Below are 20,640 nucleotides of genomic sequence, written 5' to 3' on the forward strand. Positions count from 1 at the left end.
TAACCCAGATACTGTGAGCCTCACATCAAAAGCCTGGGTTGAAATGCTATTTTTGCTGCTGAGGCTTGAGGTGTCTGTTCACAGCACAGACATGAGACAACCTCATGCACCATTTGCAGGGCTGTGGGAGATAAAACTGGCGCTATTTGGTTTGCAGCTCTCCCAGGTACAGGTACACATGCACAGGCAGACAATGCCAGGCACAGTTCTCCACGCTGTTCCTCATTTCTCTGTTTCATATTTACCTTTTGTTATGGCTAGTGACAAGTGCCTAGTTTGGGGGCTTTTTTTGTCTTCTGAGACTGATAACCTTATCAGTTAAACCAAGTGAAAGGCCACACTTACACTTGCTGGTTCACAGCAGTTTATTACAGTTGAGTTGCAGATTGTGAATGAGGCCAGAATAACAGCTGGGTCCTTTCCATGTTAGGCAATAACAACATCAGGTTCATAATGATATTTCTTTTCCTCCTCTATAACTCAGTTGTGTGAATAAATGAAGAAAACCATATAACATTCCAGACTTCCTTAATTGGTTGTGTAGTCTCAAGTATCACTTTTCTGAAGTTACCTGCCATCTGGCACTGGGAGCAGGTTTACCAGGACAACTGCTGAGCAAACAGCAACCTTCCTAAGCAGATGGAAATCCAGCAAGGTAGCATAGAAAAATTACCTGATGATCCAAGCCCCAGCTATCCTTGCAGTCTCAGGTCTCTCTCTAATTTCTGTCTTACCCTTTAAAGCTGCTTTTTGGTGTTGTAGAAAAGGAGATTTGGAAAAGAAGGAAGAGAGGAATTAAAACAAGAAAAGCAGATATCCTTGTGGCTCTTCAGAGCAAAGGACGTGGACAGGAGACTGAGCACTGACAGCTGATATATTTGTGTGAGTGCTCATAAAGGTTTCACTAAATCTCACCACAGAGCTGATGCCTTCCCAGCTCCTTCACGTGTACTTATGTCTCTCTCCTGTATATTTGCTGATGAATATCAACAGCTAAGAACCCCAACCCCTTAATAAGATGCTGAAGTCTGCAGCAGGTCATGTGAAAATGCTAAGCCTCTCAATTTTCCAGCCTACCCCTCTGCCAGAGATGGCTGTGTCTGCAGCAGATGCAGGAGAAGGAAATGTGTGTCCATGCATCAGCAGCTACAGTTCAGGCTCCTACGCTGTATCTCAAAACTTGTCTCCACTAGGAAGATGGTGAGTTAGTAGGCAATGAGTTCGGCTGAGGGTGGTAACGTGCCATTGGACTCTGCTGTGGAAGTGGTATTCTTTGGGAGCCTTCTAAAACACTAATATCTTACACCAACACAGGAGGATCGAGCTTTCTGTAGGTTTCCTTTGGTAACAAAGAATGGAATGAACAGAGAAGAAAACACACTGATTTTCTATGGACTTATATTGCAGCTGAGTGAGCTCCCAGAGCAGGTTCGGTTTGATGTCCTGTCCGACAGGGGCTGTGTTGGTGGCACTGCAAGCGCCACACGCTCCCGGGACAGGGAACGGGCAGGAGTGACTTAGCCGGGGTATGCTCCTCAGCTTGGACCTTTGTCATCTGCCTGTGTGACAAACTTCTGCTGCATCAGCAGCATCACTCAAGGCTGTGTAGATCTTCATCAATGAAACTACATTTTAAACAACTTCACTTGGATTATTTATTAAGCTATAAGGCTATACATACGCACACCTCCACAATTGCTTTGCTTAAGCAGAAGTTATAAATGTCATCAGGACACCAAACATGAAGGAGTTTAACTTTTCCATATAACATTAGGAACGAAATAGCACCTTGTCGAATCCTCCAACACCACGTAAGACAGAGATTTTAGGCTATGTTTAAAATAGGAAGGCGCGGGGTGCCTGAGCCCTCTCGCTGCAGTGCTGAGGGGTGCGGGACCCTCTCCCCGCCCGGCATCGGCCCGGAGCCCGCAGACACCTCAGACACCGGCCGGCGGCACTTCCATGAACCAGCTTCGCCTGCGGACACTTTTATTAAGTAGATCTATCTATCTATCTATCTATCTATCTATCTATCTATCTATCTATCCGCTCACACATACATATATATGTACACACTTCATAAAGAGTATACACTTACATATATGTATGAAAAATTAAGATAAGCACACGCATATAGATACACTTAATATACATACATACAAATACGCGAGGAGCGGTCCCCGGCCAGGTGTCCGCGCCCGTCCCCTGTCCCGCCCCGCCATCTTCCCGCTGCCCGGCGTCCACCGCCGCCGCGCCTCGGCACCGCCGCGGCAGGGACCCCCGGCACTTCCCACGGCTGCGGGCTTCCCACTCGCGGCGGGACCCGTCTGATCCGGGCGTTTCAGTAGGATGCTGCAGGAGCCCCAGCCCCGGGACGCGGCGCTGTCGCGACTACATGTCCCGACATGCCGCTGCCTCCCGGCGCGGCGCCGCGGGCACACACCGCCGCCCATTGTGCTCCAGCCAGGGGAAACCGCGCTCCCCTCCGCTCCGCTCAGCCCCCCCTTCGCGCGCCAAGTGGTCCCTTCCAGCGCTCCATGAGGCTCCCTTCGGGCGGTCCCATCCATGGGAAACGGGGGGGGCCGGCGGGAGAGGGCGAGGCGTGGAGCTTAGCGAGCGCTCGCTCGAAGCCTGGCCGGCCGGTGATTGGCGTGCGCGACCGCCAATAGAGCCAATGAGCGCGGAGCGCTGCCGGGTCGGGGCGGGGCACGTGGGAGAGGGCGGGGCTGGGCGGGCTCCGCGCCTGCGCAGGGCGGGAGGAGGAGGGGCCGTGTCGTGTCCGTGTCGGCTGCTCCAGGGAGGGTCGGGCGGAGGGAGGGGAGGATGGAGCGGGCGGCCGGGCGGCCGTGAGCGGGGCGGGAGCGGAGCTAGAGCGGGGCCAGCAGGCCGCGGGCAGGCCCGGGCGGGGGAGAGGCGAGGCAGGGAGGGGAAGGAAGGCAGCCGGGTGACGGGTCGTGCGGCGGACGGGGCTCCGGGCGGAGAGCGGGCGGGCGGCCGGGGCTCCCGCTCCGCAGGGCGGCCGGCGGGGCAGGATGAGCCAGGAGGAGATCCTGAGGAAATTCATTAAGCGAGTCCAGGCCATGAAGGACACGGACCACAATGGGGAGGACAACTTCGCCAGCGACTTCATGGTGAGGGGCGGCGGCGCGGGCGGGGCGGGCGGGGCTCCTGGCGCCCCCGGGGCGGGGGGGTGACCCGCAGCCCCTTCCCCATCCCCCGCCGGCGGGGGGTGCCGGGGCGGGCGGGCTCGCATCCCCGGGGGTGACCGGCTATTGTGTGCCCCGGGGCTCGGCCGGCTCCCTGCGCCCAGCGCCGCTTCGGAGCTCGGCGGGGGAGGGAGAGTGTCCGCCTGGATTCAGCTCCTTCCTGCCCTCCAGCCCCGGGAGGTTTGTCACCGCGGCCCCGGCCCTTCCCCGCTCCTGGGCAGCCGGTGGTCATCGGCTCTTGCAAAATTCACCGCGAGGCTGCTCGTCCGCCCGCCCCGCTGCTTCCCTGAGCACATAAAGGGGACGGAGGCGAGGCGGGGGGGCCGCGAGCGCTTCCTCGCCCCGGCAGCCCCTTTTCTGCAGGGCTGCCGTCTGTGATGGCAGCTGGGGACAATCGGGCACTCCTTCCCCTTTGATTTGCCCCTGTAGCTGCCTGCTTGAGATTTCTCTTCTTTCCGAGGAGATGTGTTACACGTATTGATAGTCCTTGGAGGAATATTCATCTTCCCTTCGCTAACGTCTCCCATCCCCCATCGCAGCCCTGCCTGTATCCCTCGTCCTTTCTTCCTTCCAGATCAGTTCACCGTCAGCCTTTGGTTAACGTGTGCGCTCGGGGAAAAATTCTATCGGAGAATTAGTGCTTTTCCTGGTTTATTTTAGCTCTTTAATAGGGCTGTTCCAATATATCGGGAGTTTTATCTTTTGAATTGGTCGTCTGAGCTGTGAACAATAATTTTGATTGGGCAGATGTTGCTGGCACTTTTCAATATCATTTAAATACTTAATATCAAAATGCAGAGGAGCTGAAGGAGAGCGGGTCGGTGCCCTCCGTATCTGTCTTTGTAGCTCGTTTTATTATGTGTGGCTCTTTGGGATTAAAAGCGCATCGTTAGCCCTTTAAGCTGTCAGTCTGTGCTAGTGCTCTGGGAACAAAAAAAAAAACAACAAAAACCAAAAACAAACAAACAAAAAAAACCCCAAAAAATATCTCAATGTAAGCGTCGCATGGAAATTGTCCGAAATGTGGGGAGGAGGCCGCGGATGTTGCGCAAGGCGAGGGGCGTTGGGAGCGCTGGCAGCTCCAGGGCTGGAAGAGGAAGCGGACTTTGGGAAGTAGCGAGTTCATCCAGGGTGGGAGCGAGCCCGTGGGAAATCGGCCACGCTCTTTGGGCAGGATTTTGCAAATGCTTAAAGTATGCTGCTGAAACATCTGAGCGTGTGGGAAAGGAAGAGAGGAGTGTGAAATGAAGAACGCCATTGGAGCGATAGGAGCCTTTTAAATCTTCACATGAGAGCTTAAAGGTTGCAGAATTTGACAGAAGCTTTTCATTAAGTCGTAGTTTTAGTAATAGAATTGCTATTTAACACGAATTGACATCTTGCCTTGTATGATGAGCCTGTCTTGTTCATGTAAATTATATATACTTTACAAAAAGGCTGGCCTAGGCTACTGCAAAATGAGGGACATTTTAATAATCTCTATGTTAAGCACTTTGTTCTAGATCTCCTAATCCACCTCTACCATTTCATATCTGATAATTATCCTGATGTTTTAGCTTTGTTATAGTCAAATGATATATAATTGATCTTTTTATCATCCTTTCTTTGAAGCAGTGGCACCCCTGTATGGAAAAATAGCTTTTGTTTCAATTTCTCTATTTGACAGCATGTCGTTTTTGTGGCTTTCAACAGCATAGACAGTGAGTTTTCCCATTGCTTTCCTGTAGCAGCAAGAAAAGAGAATATGGGTAAAAATGGGAAAATAGGATTTATAGGAACTAATAGGCAGGACATTTCTGGAGAAAGATGCATTACCTGAAAGAGTGTTGAATGTTTTGGGGAGAATTGTTGAAAATTTTATCCTTTAACACATTGTATTTCAAACTTTCATATTTGTTTTTTGTATTGGAAATTAAAGGAAAACCAGGAAATTAGGATCTTCAGTTCTAATATTCACCTTTATGTAATAAAGCAGACATAGATTAGTGTGATGACAAGAATTATAATTGCTGATTTTTAAGGGTTTTTTTTCACTCTGAATGTACTGGGGTATTTTGGAATTTTTGGAGTATGTGTTTTGGGGTGTATTTGCCTGTCTTAATAGAGCTGTGCCTAGGTCTTCTTTGAAATGATGGAAGAGGAAGAAGGAAAGAGAGGTAAAGGGGATTTAAGTTTCAGTATTCTGTTCAGTTAAAGCATGAGTAGATGTTTTTTGAGGGGTGAGGAGGAAGTTGTGTTATCTCATTTAAGTGCAGGATGTTCTGTGGCTGTTAAATAGTGGCAGGTTTGTGGAATAGGAATTGCTGTTACTCATCGCTTCATTTCCAAGTCAAAATGTAATCTAAAATATGAATGGAATAGTGGGTGAATGCAAATGAAAACAATTCTTTACTCTTAGGTCTTTATTGCCTTGGAATAATAGGCAATAGTTGAGTAATAGGCTTAGAGATTTGTACGTAGGCCTGAGTGAATGAACTGAAGGGACATGCTGGGTGCCCAGGAGTGCAGGAGGAGAGGGTAGAGAACCTAAAGGTGTGCACAGGTAGGCTGATAAGCCTGGCTGATTGCTATTGAAAGTCCAGAGTGTAGATGACTAAGGCTGCAATTTAATAATGCCATTGGTATAGCTGGAAACAACTTCCTCTTGGAAGGTGGAAAGTTGATTATTATCCACTCCAGCAGTGCCTCCCCACCTCCCCCCAACAGCAAGATAAACCCTATGATCTGGGCACCAGTGGCAGGTTTGTTACTGGAAATCAAATGCAGTTAATTAATTTGCACTAGGAAGTAAGCAGGACTTATTAGTGGATCACTTCAGTACTCTGGGTGTGCACAGTTAGGATTAAATGAAGTGGATAGTTTGAAAACAGGACAGACATGTCTGTAAGCCTTGCCAGTAATCATGTGTATGTGGACATGGGGCAAGTGGGCTTTTTCCTAAAATAATGCAGGTTAGGACTTTGCTACCATGGTTGTACTACACCCAGGAGTCTATTTTTTCCTGGTTTTGTGCTGACGTTGCTGTTTGGGTAGAAGGTAATAAGTATAGATTGCTTCCTCTTGGTGTTTCATGCTGTATGAATATGACCAGCATGGTCTAGGTTCTGATTTTTTTGTAATGAACATGTGTATTACATCAAGCAAAGGTTGGAAGTCAAAGTTCCATATGGAAGAACAGAAACCAGCTACTCTAGAATTTAGAAAGATCTTGATAAATATTATTTGCTGATTTATTTTAAATTTTAATCTACCCGCGATTAAACACATTTTTGTTTTCTTATGTTATAGTCATGACAAAAGCATCCTGACACTCATTTCTCTTGTTTGATGTAGACTGCCATTGTTATAGGAGAAGTGAAATATGAATAGTGTGAAGTTTTACCTTCAAAAATCAGATGTTTCAATTGCTTTGTAGTATATGACAGTCTTGCTTCATCTTCTGAGTTATATATCTGGCTAATCTGTTGTCGTGGAATACTGTGTGTGGCTGAGAATTTTTTTTTTGTGATGGATACTGTGTAGGGGATCCTCAGCTGATGTTTTGAGGAAGTGGTGTCAAAATAGTTTTGTCTTAGATCATCAGTCTTAAATAATAATAATTTTTTAACAACTTTGTTACACCTTGTCAGAGATCTCTGTACCTTTCATTCAAGAGGGCTCAGGTAACTAACTCAACTGAATATTGTGTGTCTGTGTTCTGTTCAGTCTGTCTAAAATGAAACTTTTAGTTTTGGAAACAGTAAAGTACTCGAGTTGCTGTTTTCTGAAGTATGAAAGGGAATTTGAATGGTTTGAAACAGGTAAAAAGCTAGTTTCTATGCCTTTTACATCTCTTTGGTTTGGGTTTTGACATTTTTATATTTAAGCACTTCTAACTGATTGTTTTGTGAAAATGCTATTTTTAAAAATGGGAGATGGAATGTGCTTGACTTGTAAGGATAAAATGTAGCTGCTCATAGGAAGTGCTACACCAGATGTTATAAAACTTGCTTTGTGCATTTTTTTAAGGCTTTTGTGTTTGTTTTGTTTTTTGGTCAGTTTTCTTAGGAAAAAGCACAATTTCTAAAGTGCCTAGAGACTGCTTAAAATGAATGAACAGTCTACACTATACTAAATCACTGATTAAAACTACTAAGAAACATAGTGAAAGTCCACATACTGATGCCAGTCATGACATAGATTTTGTTCTGGTTCTGGAGCAGCATTAAGGGTACCAGAAATACCTATTCAACTGTAGCACTTCAGAAATGCCCCTCTTGAAGGTTCTCTGTGTATTAAGGTGCATTTGCATAAGCCTTGCTGATTCAAATGCTATTAGTGCACCTCTTGAGTATCTGTGAAGATACTTTTCAAATTTATAAGACAGGCATATAATCTGGAAACTTATAAAACATTTTTTTTTTTTACTGTCTCTGCAGTTTTTTTAAGATCTCATCATATAGACATTTTTGAAAGTGATGTTTTCTAGTAACTATTTAATGAGTTTGGTGCTTGTAATATATTGTTAGAAAAAAGTAATGCTTTGTCATATGTGTTATAAAATACATGCTGTCTTTTCAAGAGATATTTGTATCTGTAAAGGTTAAACTGGGAAAAATTCTTTGGTAGAATCAACTACATGGTAAACTGTTTCTTGAAACTTCAAATCCAAGATTTAATTGGTGTAAGCAGAGTTTTACATGGAATTCTTGTAAATTGGGTTCTTTTGAAAAATCTGTTTGTGGCACTTCTTTTCCCTAGAGAGTGACAGAAGGGGTAATTGCCTTGGAGAAAATGACCCCTGAGTGTGCTGTACAGCTGATCAGTCATAAGGAACTCTGCTCTTAGCAATCAGTTAATAGGTCAGAGGCAGCTGTCACTTCAGATATGCCTTGTGCATTTTTATCATTTCAGGGTTAAAGAATGGATCTGTTAGTAGTCACCTTTCATATTATGCTTAAATTTGCTGGTAAATGTATTTGTACAATTTTGTTTCCATTGACATATTCCAGCTAGATGCTGTTAATTTGTCTGTGGGGGCACACCCCAGCACATGACTCCATTGTGTGTGGCTGTAGTCATCAAGGCCATTCATAAAGCTTCTTTTACATGGAGCAATGTCACTGAATAGTCATTTCAGTAAGCCCAGACTTTAGAGGCTTCTGAAATTTTGTGAAATACTGTTCCTTCCATGTTATATGAAAATACAGTTTTGCATGAACAATCATTCAGTTTTAATATTCAGCTCCTTTGTCCCCTTCTGAGGAAATGAGTGCTGTTTCTGTTGCTTCAAAGATGCCATTCTGAATTTTCACAGAGGTGGTTGAACACAGCCACAAAGCTGCTGTAGTGACCCTGGGATGTAAGAACTTGCAAACTCTGCCTAAAATTGCTGTTCTTTCAGCACATGAAACTAAACCAAGTCAGTTAGGCAATGCTCTGGGTTGTGTCAAATAGCTTGTGTGGTAATAAGTTCTGTTTGCTCATTTTCGAAAGACAGCAGTGTATAATTCTACCGTTCTCATGGAATAAAGGTTTGGGTATGGATTTTGCAGAATATTAAAGAATTGTTCAGGAGGAGCAAATGGTAGTGTTGACCTTGCACCTCATGGCATACTACATGCAATCTAAATAATTTAAATAGCATGTCAAATACATACTTTGTTTTTATTCTTACCTCAATTCTGCAGCACCTTTTGCTGTATTAAGTTATATATCTATGTAGATAGATACATATCAGTAGATACCTATATATGGATATGTCTCATGTGACCATAATTCATCAACCTTAGACCCTAATCTATAGTTCTGTAGCTCCATGTACCTGCTTATGTATTTGTATAAGCATGGTTGTAAGTCAGTGTAGTACTCTGCATATGTGTCACTGATCTATAGTATGAATTTCTTGGTTTGGATTGCATGTAATTTACTTTAGAATTGCAGTAGGTTCAGGTTGTTTTTCTTGGTGCTGTTATAGCTAAGTTATCAGCTCTGCAAGCGGGGGAAGGGTAAGCAGATATTCAGATTATCTAATGTGTATACATTTGTTGATCACGAGTGCAACAGAAGTCTGAGGCTTCTTTATTAATTTCTTTAAGCTGTTAGTTTGTAATAAACAGAAATTATGTTCTATTTTCTTCTCTGTTACTATTTAAGATTTGTGGATTTTCCATTGTGTGCTGCTACAGTTTGACTATAGTATGCTTAGTACAAAGGACTTTTTGGCATAGGGAAAATAGAAATGCATTTCTTCTTAGTGTTGGGAAAACATGTAACTGTGGAGTACCTTGGGTATGCATTTCTAGAACTGAAATCAGATGGTAGATGATGGTTTTTTTCTTGGTCTTATATAACAGCCCTTCAGTTAGGGAGAGGCATCAGTGTTAAAGGTCAGATAAGGAACTGAGTAAAGCACAAGTGAATTCGGTAGAGCAGCAGCTCTGTGCCATTAGGAAGTGCATTGTTTGTATCCTGGTGTTTTCCTCAAGCTGTTGTACTCCACAATTGCTGTGGTTATGCCAGCACAAGCTTGGATAACTCAGCTGTGTGTATTTGCCTGAAATGAAGCATGGACCTGCATTTCTGTTTCTTTTAACTAGCACGTGAATGTTGCAGAGAGATTAAGCTCTTTGTTTTCCTACTTCATCTGACAAAAAAAAAACCTTGCTAATATAAACTTAACTCACGAATTATTTGTTCAAATTTGAGCAATCAGAATGTGTTTATGAAAAGAGAGCACTCTGGTGTGGCTGTGGAGTTTTGGATCTGGAACCTGGGGCACAGAGAGCAGCTGTATTGTTGGAGCTGTGTCTGGAGTCCCTCTGCACCTAAAGGAAACCAGATTGTTCAGACCCAGTTTTGGTGAGACAATGAGTGCAAAGCCAGTAGCTTTACTAGGGAAGCTGAGAGTGCAGTGAGGTAAGGGAAAAGTTGTAAGAGCAGAAGAGCAGAGTCAGGACTGGCAGAATTTAGGGCTGTCATTCTGGGTTGGAAACTTGTTTAAAGTATCTCTGAATGTCAGGATGTTTCAGTCATTGAGGTTTGCATAGGAAGGTTACTGCCTGTGTCCCTGAGGGCCTTGTTCTAGCTGCTCTTTTGTCATCAGCTTAAGAATGAAAAAAATCTTACACAGCTAAAAAGATCAAGTAGAGAAAAATGTTTCCCAAAAGGTACCAGATAAATAGAGGTATAAATGGATGACCTAGTTTAGCTGACCTAATTTTTGCTCCTATTTGTCCTCCTACAAGCCAATACTTTTAATTTCTTTAAAAGGCAATTTTATTGGTGTTAATTTATGAGAAGACTTCAAGACAATATTGTCCTAATGGAAGTGTCTTGTGAAAGTAAAACCTAGAAGAATTTAGTTATCAGCTCTTAAAAGTAGCAAGGCAGTTATTTCAATGGGGGAAAATATCTGCCTATTACAAGATGACTGAAGCTATGAATGATGTTGCCTCATGGGCTACGCATGTCATTAGGAACAAAGCAAATAAAGAAATGTGTTGCATTCATTCATTCAGGTTTCTGTAAGGAAGCATCAATAATTTTGAAGGAAATCCTACCCTAATGCTTCTGAAAGTTAATTTTCTATATTAATTTTACTTCTGAGCTCCCTTAGTTCTGCAGAAAGAGTTGAGTTGCCTAGTGTTAGGAATGGGCCAAGGGCAACAGAATGAGCAGACTGAAAGTTTTAAGTGCTGTATGGATTGGTTGGATTGTGCTATTTGCTGTGATTTGGAGAAATCTTAACACATGAAGGTATCCATCTAACTTGTGTTCCTTCCTTTTTGGCAGGAGGTCTATATGCTTCATGTTTTACATGTTGGACAGCAGGCCTTGATTCCTAAACATTATTGAAATTTATTTGTTTTAATTGCCTGATCTTTGCTATGATTTTTGGTGTCTAAAGTCATGGTTTGGAAAGCACCACCCTCTAAGGGGAAGTTAGCTTAGTTAAAACCATATTGCTTTAAAGAATGTATGTACTACTTTAACCTCTTTCATTTAGTTATGACACTGAAGTTGTCATTTTAAAACAAACTTTTTGGCATTAACTTCCTTTTTATGTAGTCTCGTAAGGTGTAGCTGAGTTTGTTTTTCTAAGGTCAGAGTAGAGTGGTGTCCTCTTAAACAATTTTCCATCTTGCTGCATTTGTCCTGCTGTCTTTATTCTTGCTGCCTCATGTGGATGACATCTGCTTTTTGTTTTTCTTCTGAAAACACACAGATGTTTTGGACCCTTTTGACCACTAGAAGAACAGCTTTTATGTGGATCAGTGGAAGAGTGGGGTTTTTGGGGGTCTGGAGAGGTAAATGACCATCTTTCAGCTGGCAAGGCTCGTCCCTCTGGGCAGCTAATATGGCCAAAGAGAGGCTGAAAGGAATGTGGTGATGAGTGATGTCTTATGGTCCTGCTTTTATTGAGATTGAGCACTCAGCACCTCTGCTGGTGTTGCTGTCCTTGCTATCTTCTTATTTGCTTTAGGGTCAATATCATGGATGAGAAATTAATTTCTTGTGCTGAGCTAGACTAGTTCTAGGTTCTGGTTCATGCACATTTTTCCTGGACTTACTGGCATGATTTTCAGCTATTTGTCACATTTGAGAATCTCAGGGGCCTGTTCCAGAATTTTCATATTGTTTTCCATTGTTGATTACATTTTAAAATACATTTTGTCTTCCCTTATGAGAGTATGGCATTTTTTTATTCTCCTGGTAGTTCTTGGAGGACACAGCTATCTTTGAACAACTTGGTTCCAAACTGAAAGGATGTTTCATGGGTTTCCTGTCCAAGTGTTCAGAGGACTTGTCAGTGTAGATTATGCATCCTGTTAAAATGACTGATTGCTGTGGGAACTGCACTGCTCTTGAGAAGCCTGAATAGTGTTCTACTCTGTCCTAAATGTTTCACTTCTTATTTGATTATGTTTGACTCTGTAATGCATAACCCTGGGATGGAACAGTGTCTTTTTTTCCTCAAGTGTGAGGGTAGCACGTGTGGTACTTGGATATAGCTTCCTACTTAGACAAAGGTTCTTATTGGATTAGTTGTCTAGTTGTTTCACTGCACAAAACTGATCAATTAATCTAAAAAGCAGGACAGACAGAAGAACAAGTGATAGGAACAGTGCACTGCTCTCAGTCTGTGGGTAGGCTGGGTTGGAAACTGATGACTGGCTGCTCTGTGACAGTAAAATTAATCATGGAGATGTCTCAGTGGTAAATGTATCACGTCCTGCATGTTTGCAGCTCTTGTTTTACTGTTTTTACATGTGTATAAAATAAGTTTTAATTCTTCCTATATTTTCTACTTGAATCTTTACCTTCATACATGGGAAACAGGATTGCAACTAGAATGCTTTCATTATTATTTACTCCCTCTTGTATACTCTGATTATTTTAGCCAATAGGTAATTGTTAATTGAAATGAATACAGTTGTCCAGCAGGAATACTCAGGGGAAACATTTAGCTCAAAATAAAGCTAGAAAAGGAAACACTGTTCTGGAGGGAAGGATATATGTAGGTTAGTTGAACTGCTTCAAGAAAACTAAGAATTCCTGCAGAGTTGAATTAATTATAAATTGTCTATAGGGCAGCACCCCTATTGCACAAGCTGCTAAAGGAAGGAAATAATCTCTTAGATAATGAGAATGTCCCCAGATAACTCTAAGTATTCAACAGTTACTTCTAAGATGTCAAGTTTAGTAGTTTAGGTGGTTACACAAAACTGTGTGGATTTTTATTATGACCAAATTAGACTGTAAAATCAATTTTAACTCATTTTCTTTGAGATTGCATAAACAGAACTGTGATGTTAATGGACATATAGGGGACTGTATGAAAATGTTAATGGAGAAAAATGTCTGGTTTTAGGCAGGTAGAAAGGATTTGGAAAGTACTGTAGGCACACACTGGAATTTACTTTAGTAAAGAAATATGGTGTTTTATAGATGCTTTATTTTTCTGTTATTTCTACTTCATGAAGACTAGGCCAGAAGGGAGGAATATATGTTCTTTCCTTTAATAGCTCTTTGCTACAGAATTGCATCGAGTGCTACACAGGCACTTAAAGCTTTGGACAGGAGTCTGCTTTTCAAACTGAGTGTTCTGGAAGAAGTTGTTGTTAAGCTGCAGGTTAAACCCTATCACAACATTTTATATTTTCCTTATAAACAGAAGAACTTTTCCAGAGGCTATTCTACAGAACTGCTGTGGAAATTGCCCTGGCATTCTGTAATAACCCTGCTACAGTTGCTTCTTTAACTGGTACCATCTATTTTCTTAATATTTTGACTAAGATGATGAAATGAGAGCTTTCATTTCTTTTCCCTTTTGTGGTTGCAAATGCAACCAATGCAGCTTGCAAGTTATCTGAGATGTCAACTTCCTATTTCTGTTGTTCTGAAAAGAGCAGGTAAAACTGTGGCAGAGAAGCCTAGTTGTCTTTTTTACAAATTACAGAAATCTAGAGCCTCTCGATAAATGATTTAAATGAGAGACCAGTAACACTGAAAGAAACAAGTATGTATCCCAAAGTCAGCAAGCTGTTGCCATAAATCAGTGTGATTTCCTAAAGGGAAAGAATATTTCTTTCTAAAATGCTAGCTAATTCCATAACTAATTCTGATATGGATTATCCTGAACGTGAGCTTGAATTTGTACCTTATACATGATCAAACACTGCAGTACTTTTGATGCAAAGCTTTAGCAACATGTCTTTCTGGCATGGCAATTTAGAAAGCATTAGCACTGTTTAAATTGGTGATCCTGTGAAAATGAGGCCAGCATCCTGTTTCTCCAGCCTTACAGCATACATAATGGGCTTCCCTTCCTGGATTCATAGAAAAAATATTCTGTCTGATACAGTAAGATGATATGATCATCCAGTGAAAGTATGTGGGTATAAAAAAATCTCAATTTTGATGTCTTTAGTTCTTACGGAGAAAGGTAACTTCCAGATATATAAATTGTATCTGAGGTCAGGATATGTTTAGAAGTGAGAAAAGCAACAGTGAAGTAACAAGGGAATTCGGTGAAGGTATATAAGTAGGTAAAGAATTTATTTATTTCTAGAGACTTATTTATTTCTATTTCTAAGTAAGTTTTGAGCTAAAACTCAAACCGTGATTTTTTGCTAGGTAGAGGATCTTGTAGGGCGTGTCAGGGAGGCACTGGAATTGGCTTTTTTAAGTAAATGCAAAAATTAGTTTCTTCTATTCTTTGAGTGCCATGTGGTTTATTTTTTATGGGGCTGTTGTATTACTTACCACTTTAACACCCCCGGAACTTGATGCTGAAGTCAGGACTTTCCATATTGTGTACTGATAGTGTAGATGAAATAGTTTGCATGGAACACCTGAATAAGAAACATGTTAACAAAGCAGACAATATTTACTTATTATCTTGGGGTTGTTTTGCCCCTCCTTCCCCTGCTAACAGGTTCTGTTTAGTGTGGTACTGGAATCTGGTGTTTATTGGTGACAGCTGAGAGGGTCACGCTGGAGAAGTTTCTGGAGAACTGTCTCCTGTGGGAGGGGTCCCATGCTGGAGCAGGAGAGGGACTCATCTCCCTGAGCAGTGGCAGAAGAAAAACATGTAATGAACTGACTCACTCCCATTCCCCATCTCCCTGCTGTGCTTGGGAGGAGGATGTAGAGCCCGGGAAGGAGGGAGGGTTGGAGGAAGATTTTGGTTTGTTTTGCTTGTTTTTAATATTTGTTTTACCTTTCATTATTAGTTGGCAATAAATTCAGGTAATTCAAAGTCAATTCTGTTTTGCCATGTTGGCTGTCAGTGAGTGACCTCTCCCTGTCCTTATCTCAACTCATGAGCCTTTTGTTATATTTTTCTCTCCCCTGTCCAGTGGCAGAGGACAGGGGTAGAGTGGCTTTGGTGGGCACCAGCCAGGGTTAACTCACCACAGCAGCTTACCAACGTCATCTGCCTGAGCTGCAGATCTCTTTGGATGGAGATCCCACCTTCTCTCCTTCCTGTGGTTGGTAGGTTAGTGGATATAGGATTGTCATATTGTGTGAAAAGTACCTAAAATCTTTTAATTTACCAGCTAGGCTTGAAAAACCCTTAAAATTCACAAAACATTTTGCACAAAGTTGTCTGACTTGCTTCCGGATGTTATCTCGAAGGTCATGGGGGAAGGATTTTTGTAGAAGACAAGACAGAAATGCTTGCTCATGTGAGCTTCCTCTTGTACTCATACTCTTGTCTTTGACTTGTCTTTAGCTTATTGGATCTAGCTTCTGGACATTATATAAACAAGATATCCTTCAGGAATTCTGTATTTATGTCAGCTAGTTGTTGAATCATCCTATGAAGTGTGTAGTTTTCCACTGGGCACAGTACTTCTGTCAGACCTTATGCAAATTGCAACATGCATTTTTGAGCCATATCAACTCTGATCTGTCTTGAATGTTTTAATTATTCTCCTCTCTTTATGTTGTGATTGGATTTTACTAATTTTTTTTTTCATTTCTGTTTGTGCTAACTTATCCCTGAGCTGCTAAAATGATTTCCTTATTTTTTTAAAACCTTTGGTTTTTTTCTGGTTGTGGATGATAGAAGCCATTGCATGATGAGTGGAAAACCATGTGAATAAGTTTCATACACTTCTTCAACTTTGCCTGACTCCTAGACTAGAAGCTCTTCAGAACAAGCTTTAGCTTCATGCAGGTTGTCTTGGATTTGATGAACTGAAGGTAAATTATTATCTATAGTATAGTTTGGTACCCTTTTAAGCTGGTGAGTATTGCATGATTACTGTTGGATTATAAGAAAGTATATGTGTGGGTGTTTTGTCTGTTTTCTTGATTCAATGGTCATAGTAGAACTGGCTGGTCTATTTGGATCTTGGTTTTAAATTCAGAGCAGAGTAGCTTAGCCACACATTTTATTGACCTTGTTATCCTCTTAAAGAGCAAGTTACATTTATGAATGTTACCTGGCTCTGATAGTCACTGGTTTTTTAATGACTGTGGACAATGAGATTTAACCATTGTCTGGTTTAAATGGTCTTTGTGAGAATGTTCATGCAGTGTCCCTTATGAATTTTCCTGTTGTGATTTGTTCATTTCACCAGGAATAACATTTCAGGGTTTGTATTGGACCAGGTAATATTGCTTATGGATCCCTTTCCTCAAAAGAGCCTCTGTAGTGTTGAGCTGTTGTCAAAACTTGGTTATTACAGAGATTCATGGAGACCAAAGCCTAATTTGAGTATTCAGAAATAAATACAAGGAATGCAGTCAGCATTCAGAGGAACAGCAGTGAGGCTTGCAGTGGGGCCAGGATGCAATCCTCTAGTAAGTGGTGCACTTCAGCACGCTCACATCCTCTGCTGTTCACCAGAATGCTGCTGTAAGGAGCACTTGCATCCTGATAAGACATTGTGATACTTCACTGCTCCTGTGAATTAATTTGCTTTGGCTGTAGAGTATGTGTTTCTGTATTTTGCATTTTAAAGCCAGGACTTAGCAATCCTGTATGTCTCATCCTATTACTTGTCATGCAGTTACTGTGACTTTAGAACAAATGTGTATTCCTGTCTGGGCTTATTAGCATTAATAGCTGTTCTGGGTGCCCAGTGGAATACTGATGCACAATGCTAGAAATGAGAATGAGAAGAAGGTAGCCTTTAAGGGAAGTCACAATGGAAGGATTAAAGAGGGCATTGCTTTAGAAAAATGCTACTGTTCTTTAAAGTCAAACTGCAGCAGCAGATACAGAAGTTGAGGTTGGATTTAACTGATGTGCTGAAAATGGATTGAGGTCTTTTAAAAGTATGGATCTGGTTTGGAATGCTGCCACTTCCATTAAGGGAAAATAAGATTGAGAAATTTTGCGTCCTATTTAACTGTGCTTAAATAATTCTCTTAGTAGTAATTGTAGGGAATTCTGGTATTTGGAAAGGGTCATTGTTTCTCCCCAGTCCAAATTTCATGCAACATCCATAGCCTGTTTTCTAGGTAGAAACCCTGCTATAGGCAATCCTCAACATCTGCAGGAATTTACAAGTTTGGATTTTTTCTGACTAAAGGGACATCTATTTCTACACTGAAGAGCAAGTCATATAGTTTTGGTGGCTGTTAGTAGCAATGCTACTTGTTCCTTTTAAGCTGCATAGTGCTATGTAGCCTCATTTTTCCCAGTTGCCTTTTTTCTTTTTTTTTAATGTCCCACTTTGGTTTAATATTTGCTATCTTTGTGAAATTTTAAATTCCTTTCTTCCTTATTTAACTTTTCCCAAGAGTGGCTCTGATAGATTGGAGGAAATAATTTTGGTAATGCAACTTTCTTCCTTTCCTGTATTTTATCTATTTATTTTGTCTTTCTGAAGAGCTGTGACTAGCAGTTTCACAAATTTGGAGATTGGAGAAATGGCACTTAATTACACTTACAAATAATAGAAATGTAAGTTTAGTAGTAAAATGCTATGATGCATATGTTTCTTCAGGGAGGTAAAACAGCATTTTGATGGAGAAGGCAGCAGAGAAGAATAAAGGTTCGGAAGAAGCTGTTCAAAATGAGGAGTTTGTGGAGGTTGCTTTGCATTTTAGTGACCTGAAGCAGGAAAGGTGTTCGTGGCTTATTTGTGTGCAGGTTGGCAGCCTGCTGCTCTCTCCATGACTAATGTGTGTTGAGCAATGTACTGAGGTGAAAGAGACAGTGAAAATGTGGAAGAAGTTCTGCTTGTGCCAGGAGCTGTCACCAGCATTTTGCATTCAAACAAGGCCTGGCTCTGGTGTCTGCAGGCACTGGGGCTTTGTGATGCCAATCCAGTGGCTGCTGCTCTTCCAGAGTCCTCTGACAGTGTCTCACCAAGTCACATTGCTAATTCTGTGGCTTTGCTGAAATAGTTCTGGTTTTCCAGAATTAGAATGTGAATTGGACCACAGCTCAGAATTTTTTTTTAATTTAGGTGTAAGCCAAGAAAAGAGCAGCTTTCCTGTTCCTAGATGGGCAAGTGTGGGCTGCAGGCAGTGTCCCTAGCAAGTTCCTGTACAGACAACATTTGCTCTGAGATGAGGAAGGAATGACAATAAAGGAGATTGGTGGTTTAGGAAATAAGATTAAAGTGACGAACTGGAGTAAAAAGCTAAGAAGTGAAATAGTGTAATACAACTGTGAAATATTGTTACAACTCAATGCAACAGTTAGAGAAAATCTCAATATATGATTAGCTGTTGTCATTGGTATTAACTATTGCCTCTGGTGCAGAAAGACAAACCAGCTGACCCATGTCTGTAGGGTGGGAGTGAAACCCTGTCCTTGTGTTAGTTCATTGTACCAGAAACTGAACAGACTTGCATTAATGAAGCATAGCTCATACCAAACTTAAAGAATCCCAAAGTTATAAAGAAAAAAACCACTCTCTCCTTATCTTATAATCATGTAGACCATCAAAACCTGTCTTTCCTGTATTCCATTTGTCAGCTTCTGCAATATAGGATGGAAGGAAGCAGATAAATAGCGGTTTGTGCATCTGTGGTTTTAGCTAGAGGGAAACTTCTTTAAAATCTAAAGTATGCCTTAGAATTGTATCCAAGGTGGTAACTTGCCATTTTCTACAAGGTAGAAAAGCCTAGAATCTACTTTAGCTGCTTTTTCCTTTTTTTAAGGATTTCTTAGAATAAGAAACCTGTGGTTTCCATTCAGTCTCACTAACCCTTTAGCATTTGTAATTCACAGGGTTTGGGTGGTAGCTAAACATTTAGGTACATAATTAATAATAATGAAATCAGAATCAATAAACCATGAAAGGAGTATTCCTTTGTAAAGGCTGCTTGTGCTGAGATGTTGGGCTTGTTACTTGAACACAGTAAATTAGTTGAATATATTGAATATTAATAGTTGTGGTGTTTGGTACAATTGAATAATATGAATGGGATTGTCTTATGCTGCCTGGAAAGGATCTCAAAATGTTCTAAACATTTTGAGTTTTTTGGCGGGGAGGTGTGAGGTGTCTGGGGTTTTTTTAGTGCTGTTGGAATTAGAATCTGCTACACATGGTACAATAGGTATATTCATAATTGGGAAAGAAGATGAGTAGATAAATCCACAGATGTGTGTGACCAACCAATAGTGTCAGCAAGGTGGATGAAGACATGATCTAAATAAGGCTTACAGGAAGTGCTGAAGGGTTGGAATTTGGCCAGGATGTTCCCCTGGTTGCCTTTTTTTGCTGTTCTCAAGTACTGCTTGTTCATTAAGATTATCAAAACAATTATCTTGGAAAGAGATGGACTACCAAGCACAGTGTTATTGTAGGGCATACATGTACATGGGAAATAAAAGCTGGAGTTATTTCTGTATTGAGGGCAATTTTCTTGAGATTTCTTTGGATTTGCAGCATAAGAGCAAAAGGGTAAAATTGTCCTAGACTTCATGGGCAAATAGTATCTGAGTAGAAGACAGACAGTCACTTAAAAATAACTTGGTTAGAAAAAAATGAACAGTTCAAGTGATCATAACTGCAGTTGTAGTGGTTGGGAGAAAATAATAACATTAATTGGATTTTTTTTTAATCCTTTCCAGGGAGTGCAATGCAGTCTGGTGTACATAGTGCAATAGGTATCTTAGTAATGAGGGAGGAACATGAGATAAATTTTAGGATACTTTTCAGGTTCTTCATCGTATTAAAATAGTGTCATGTGTCAAATCAAATATGCACCTAGTCTAATACTTTATTGTGACTGTAGGATACTATGGGAATGTCAGGAATGAAATGGAGCCATCCTCCCCGTGTTTCTCAATGGCAGATTCTGAGTAGAAGCTCAGGCTGTGTCCATGGTAGCAGCAGGTGGATGGGCACAGGAACAGAGCCCAGCCCTGGTCAGGACAGTGGCAGGTACTGATACCTGGCAGGTTTCAGCAGGCCCTGGACTGCTTGCTAGTGTTTCACTCTTTTGGTTCTGTATGATTTCCTTTCATTCAACTTCCCCCATTTTCTTTTTTTTTTTTTTCTCTAAGAGAAAAAGTTGTGGTGAATTTTTTTTAGCCTTTTCCTGTCTGGCAAGCATTACATATGTAAGTGTGCAGTAACTATAAGTGGTTCTTCAGCATGTGTCTTTAGCCAGGTCCTGTGCTCGTTCAGATTGGCTTCAAGGTGTTTTTCTTGCTGGGGGATTGAAAGATGGTCTGGCAAACTGATCCAGTATCTTCAAAAAGAAAGAAATCTGTACTTCATAACCCTCTGAAATACTTAGTTTCTTTTTTTTTTTTTTTGTTTTTTTCAACTTCATATCCTTCCCAGTCTCCTCCAGGAGAACCAGGAGGTTTCTTGTGTGTGCTACCACTACAGTGATAATTTATAATTTCCTTGTATAGGTTTCTTACAATCCTGGGTGCATTAAAATATAGCATAAAAACATGGCTTGTTTTCTCTCACCTTCCTTGTTTGTCTGTCTCCTTTTGTAATGCATGATGCTGCTTCCCCTCTGC

At 41.4% G+C, this 20,640-nt stretch overlaps 1 protein-coding gene across 7 annotated transcripts in view; it reads left to right on the forward strand.

The window, feature by feature from the left end:
• The first annotated feature begins 2,939 nt into the window (after window positions 1-2,939).
• Window positions 2,940-20,640, forward strand: part of PTPN12 (protein tyrosine phosphatase non-receptor type 12) — a 70,253-nt gene continuing 52,552 nt past the window's right edge. For all 7 annotated transcript variants that reach the window (XR_009274751.1, XR_009274752.1, XM_058804992.1 and 4 more), the window contains exon 1: window positions 2,940-3,131. Coding sequence is in view for 5 of the 7 variants with exons in the window: in XM_058804992.1 (XP_058660975.1) it covers window positions 3,033-3,131 (99 nt within the window). In the remaining 2 variants the exon portion in view is untranslated. The remainder of the gene's footprint in view (window positions 3,132-20,640) is intronic.

The sequence above is a fragment of the Ammospiza caudacuta genome, chromosome 5 (genome assembly GCF_027887145.1).
Source record: "Ammospiza caudacuta isolate bAmmCau1 chromosome 5, bAmmCau1.pri, whole genome shotgun sequence".
Classification (NCBI taxonomy): Eukaryota; Metazoa; Chordata; class Aves; order Passeriformes; family Passerellidae; genus Ammospiza; species Ammospiza caudacuta.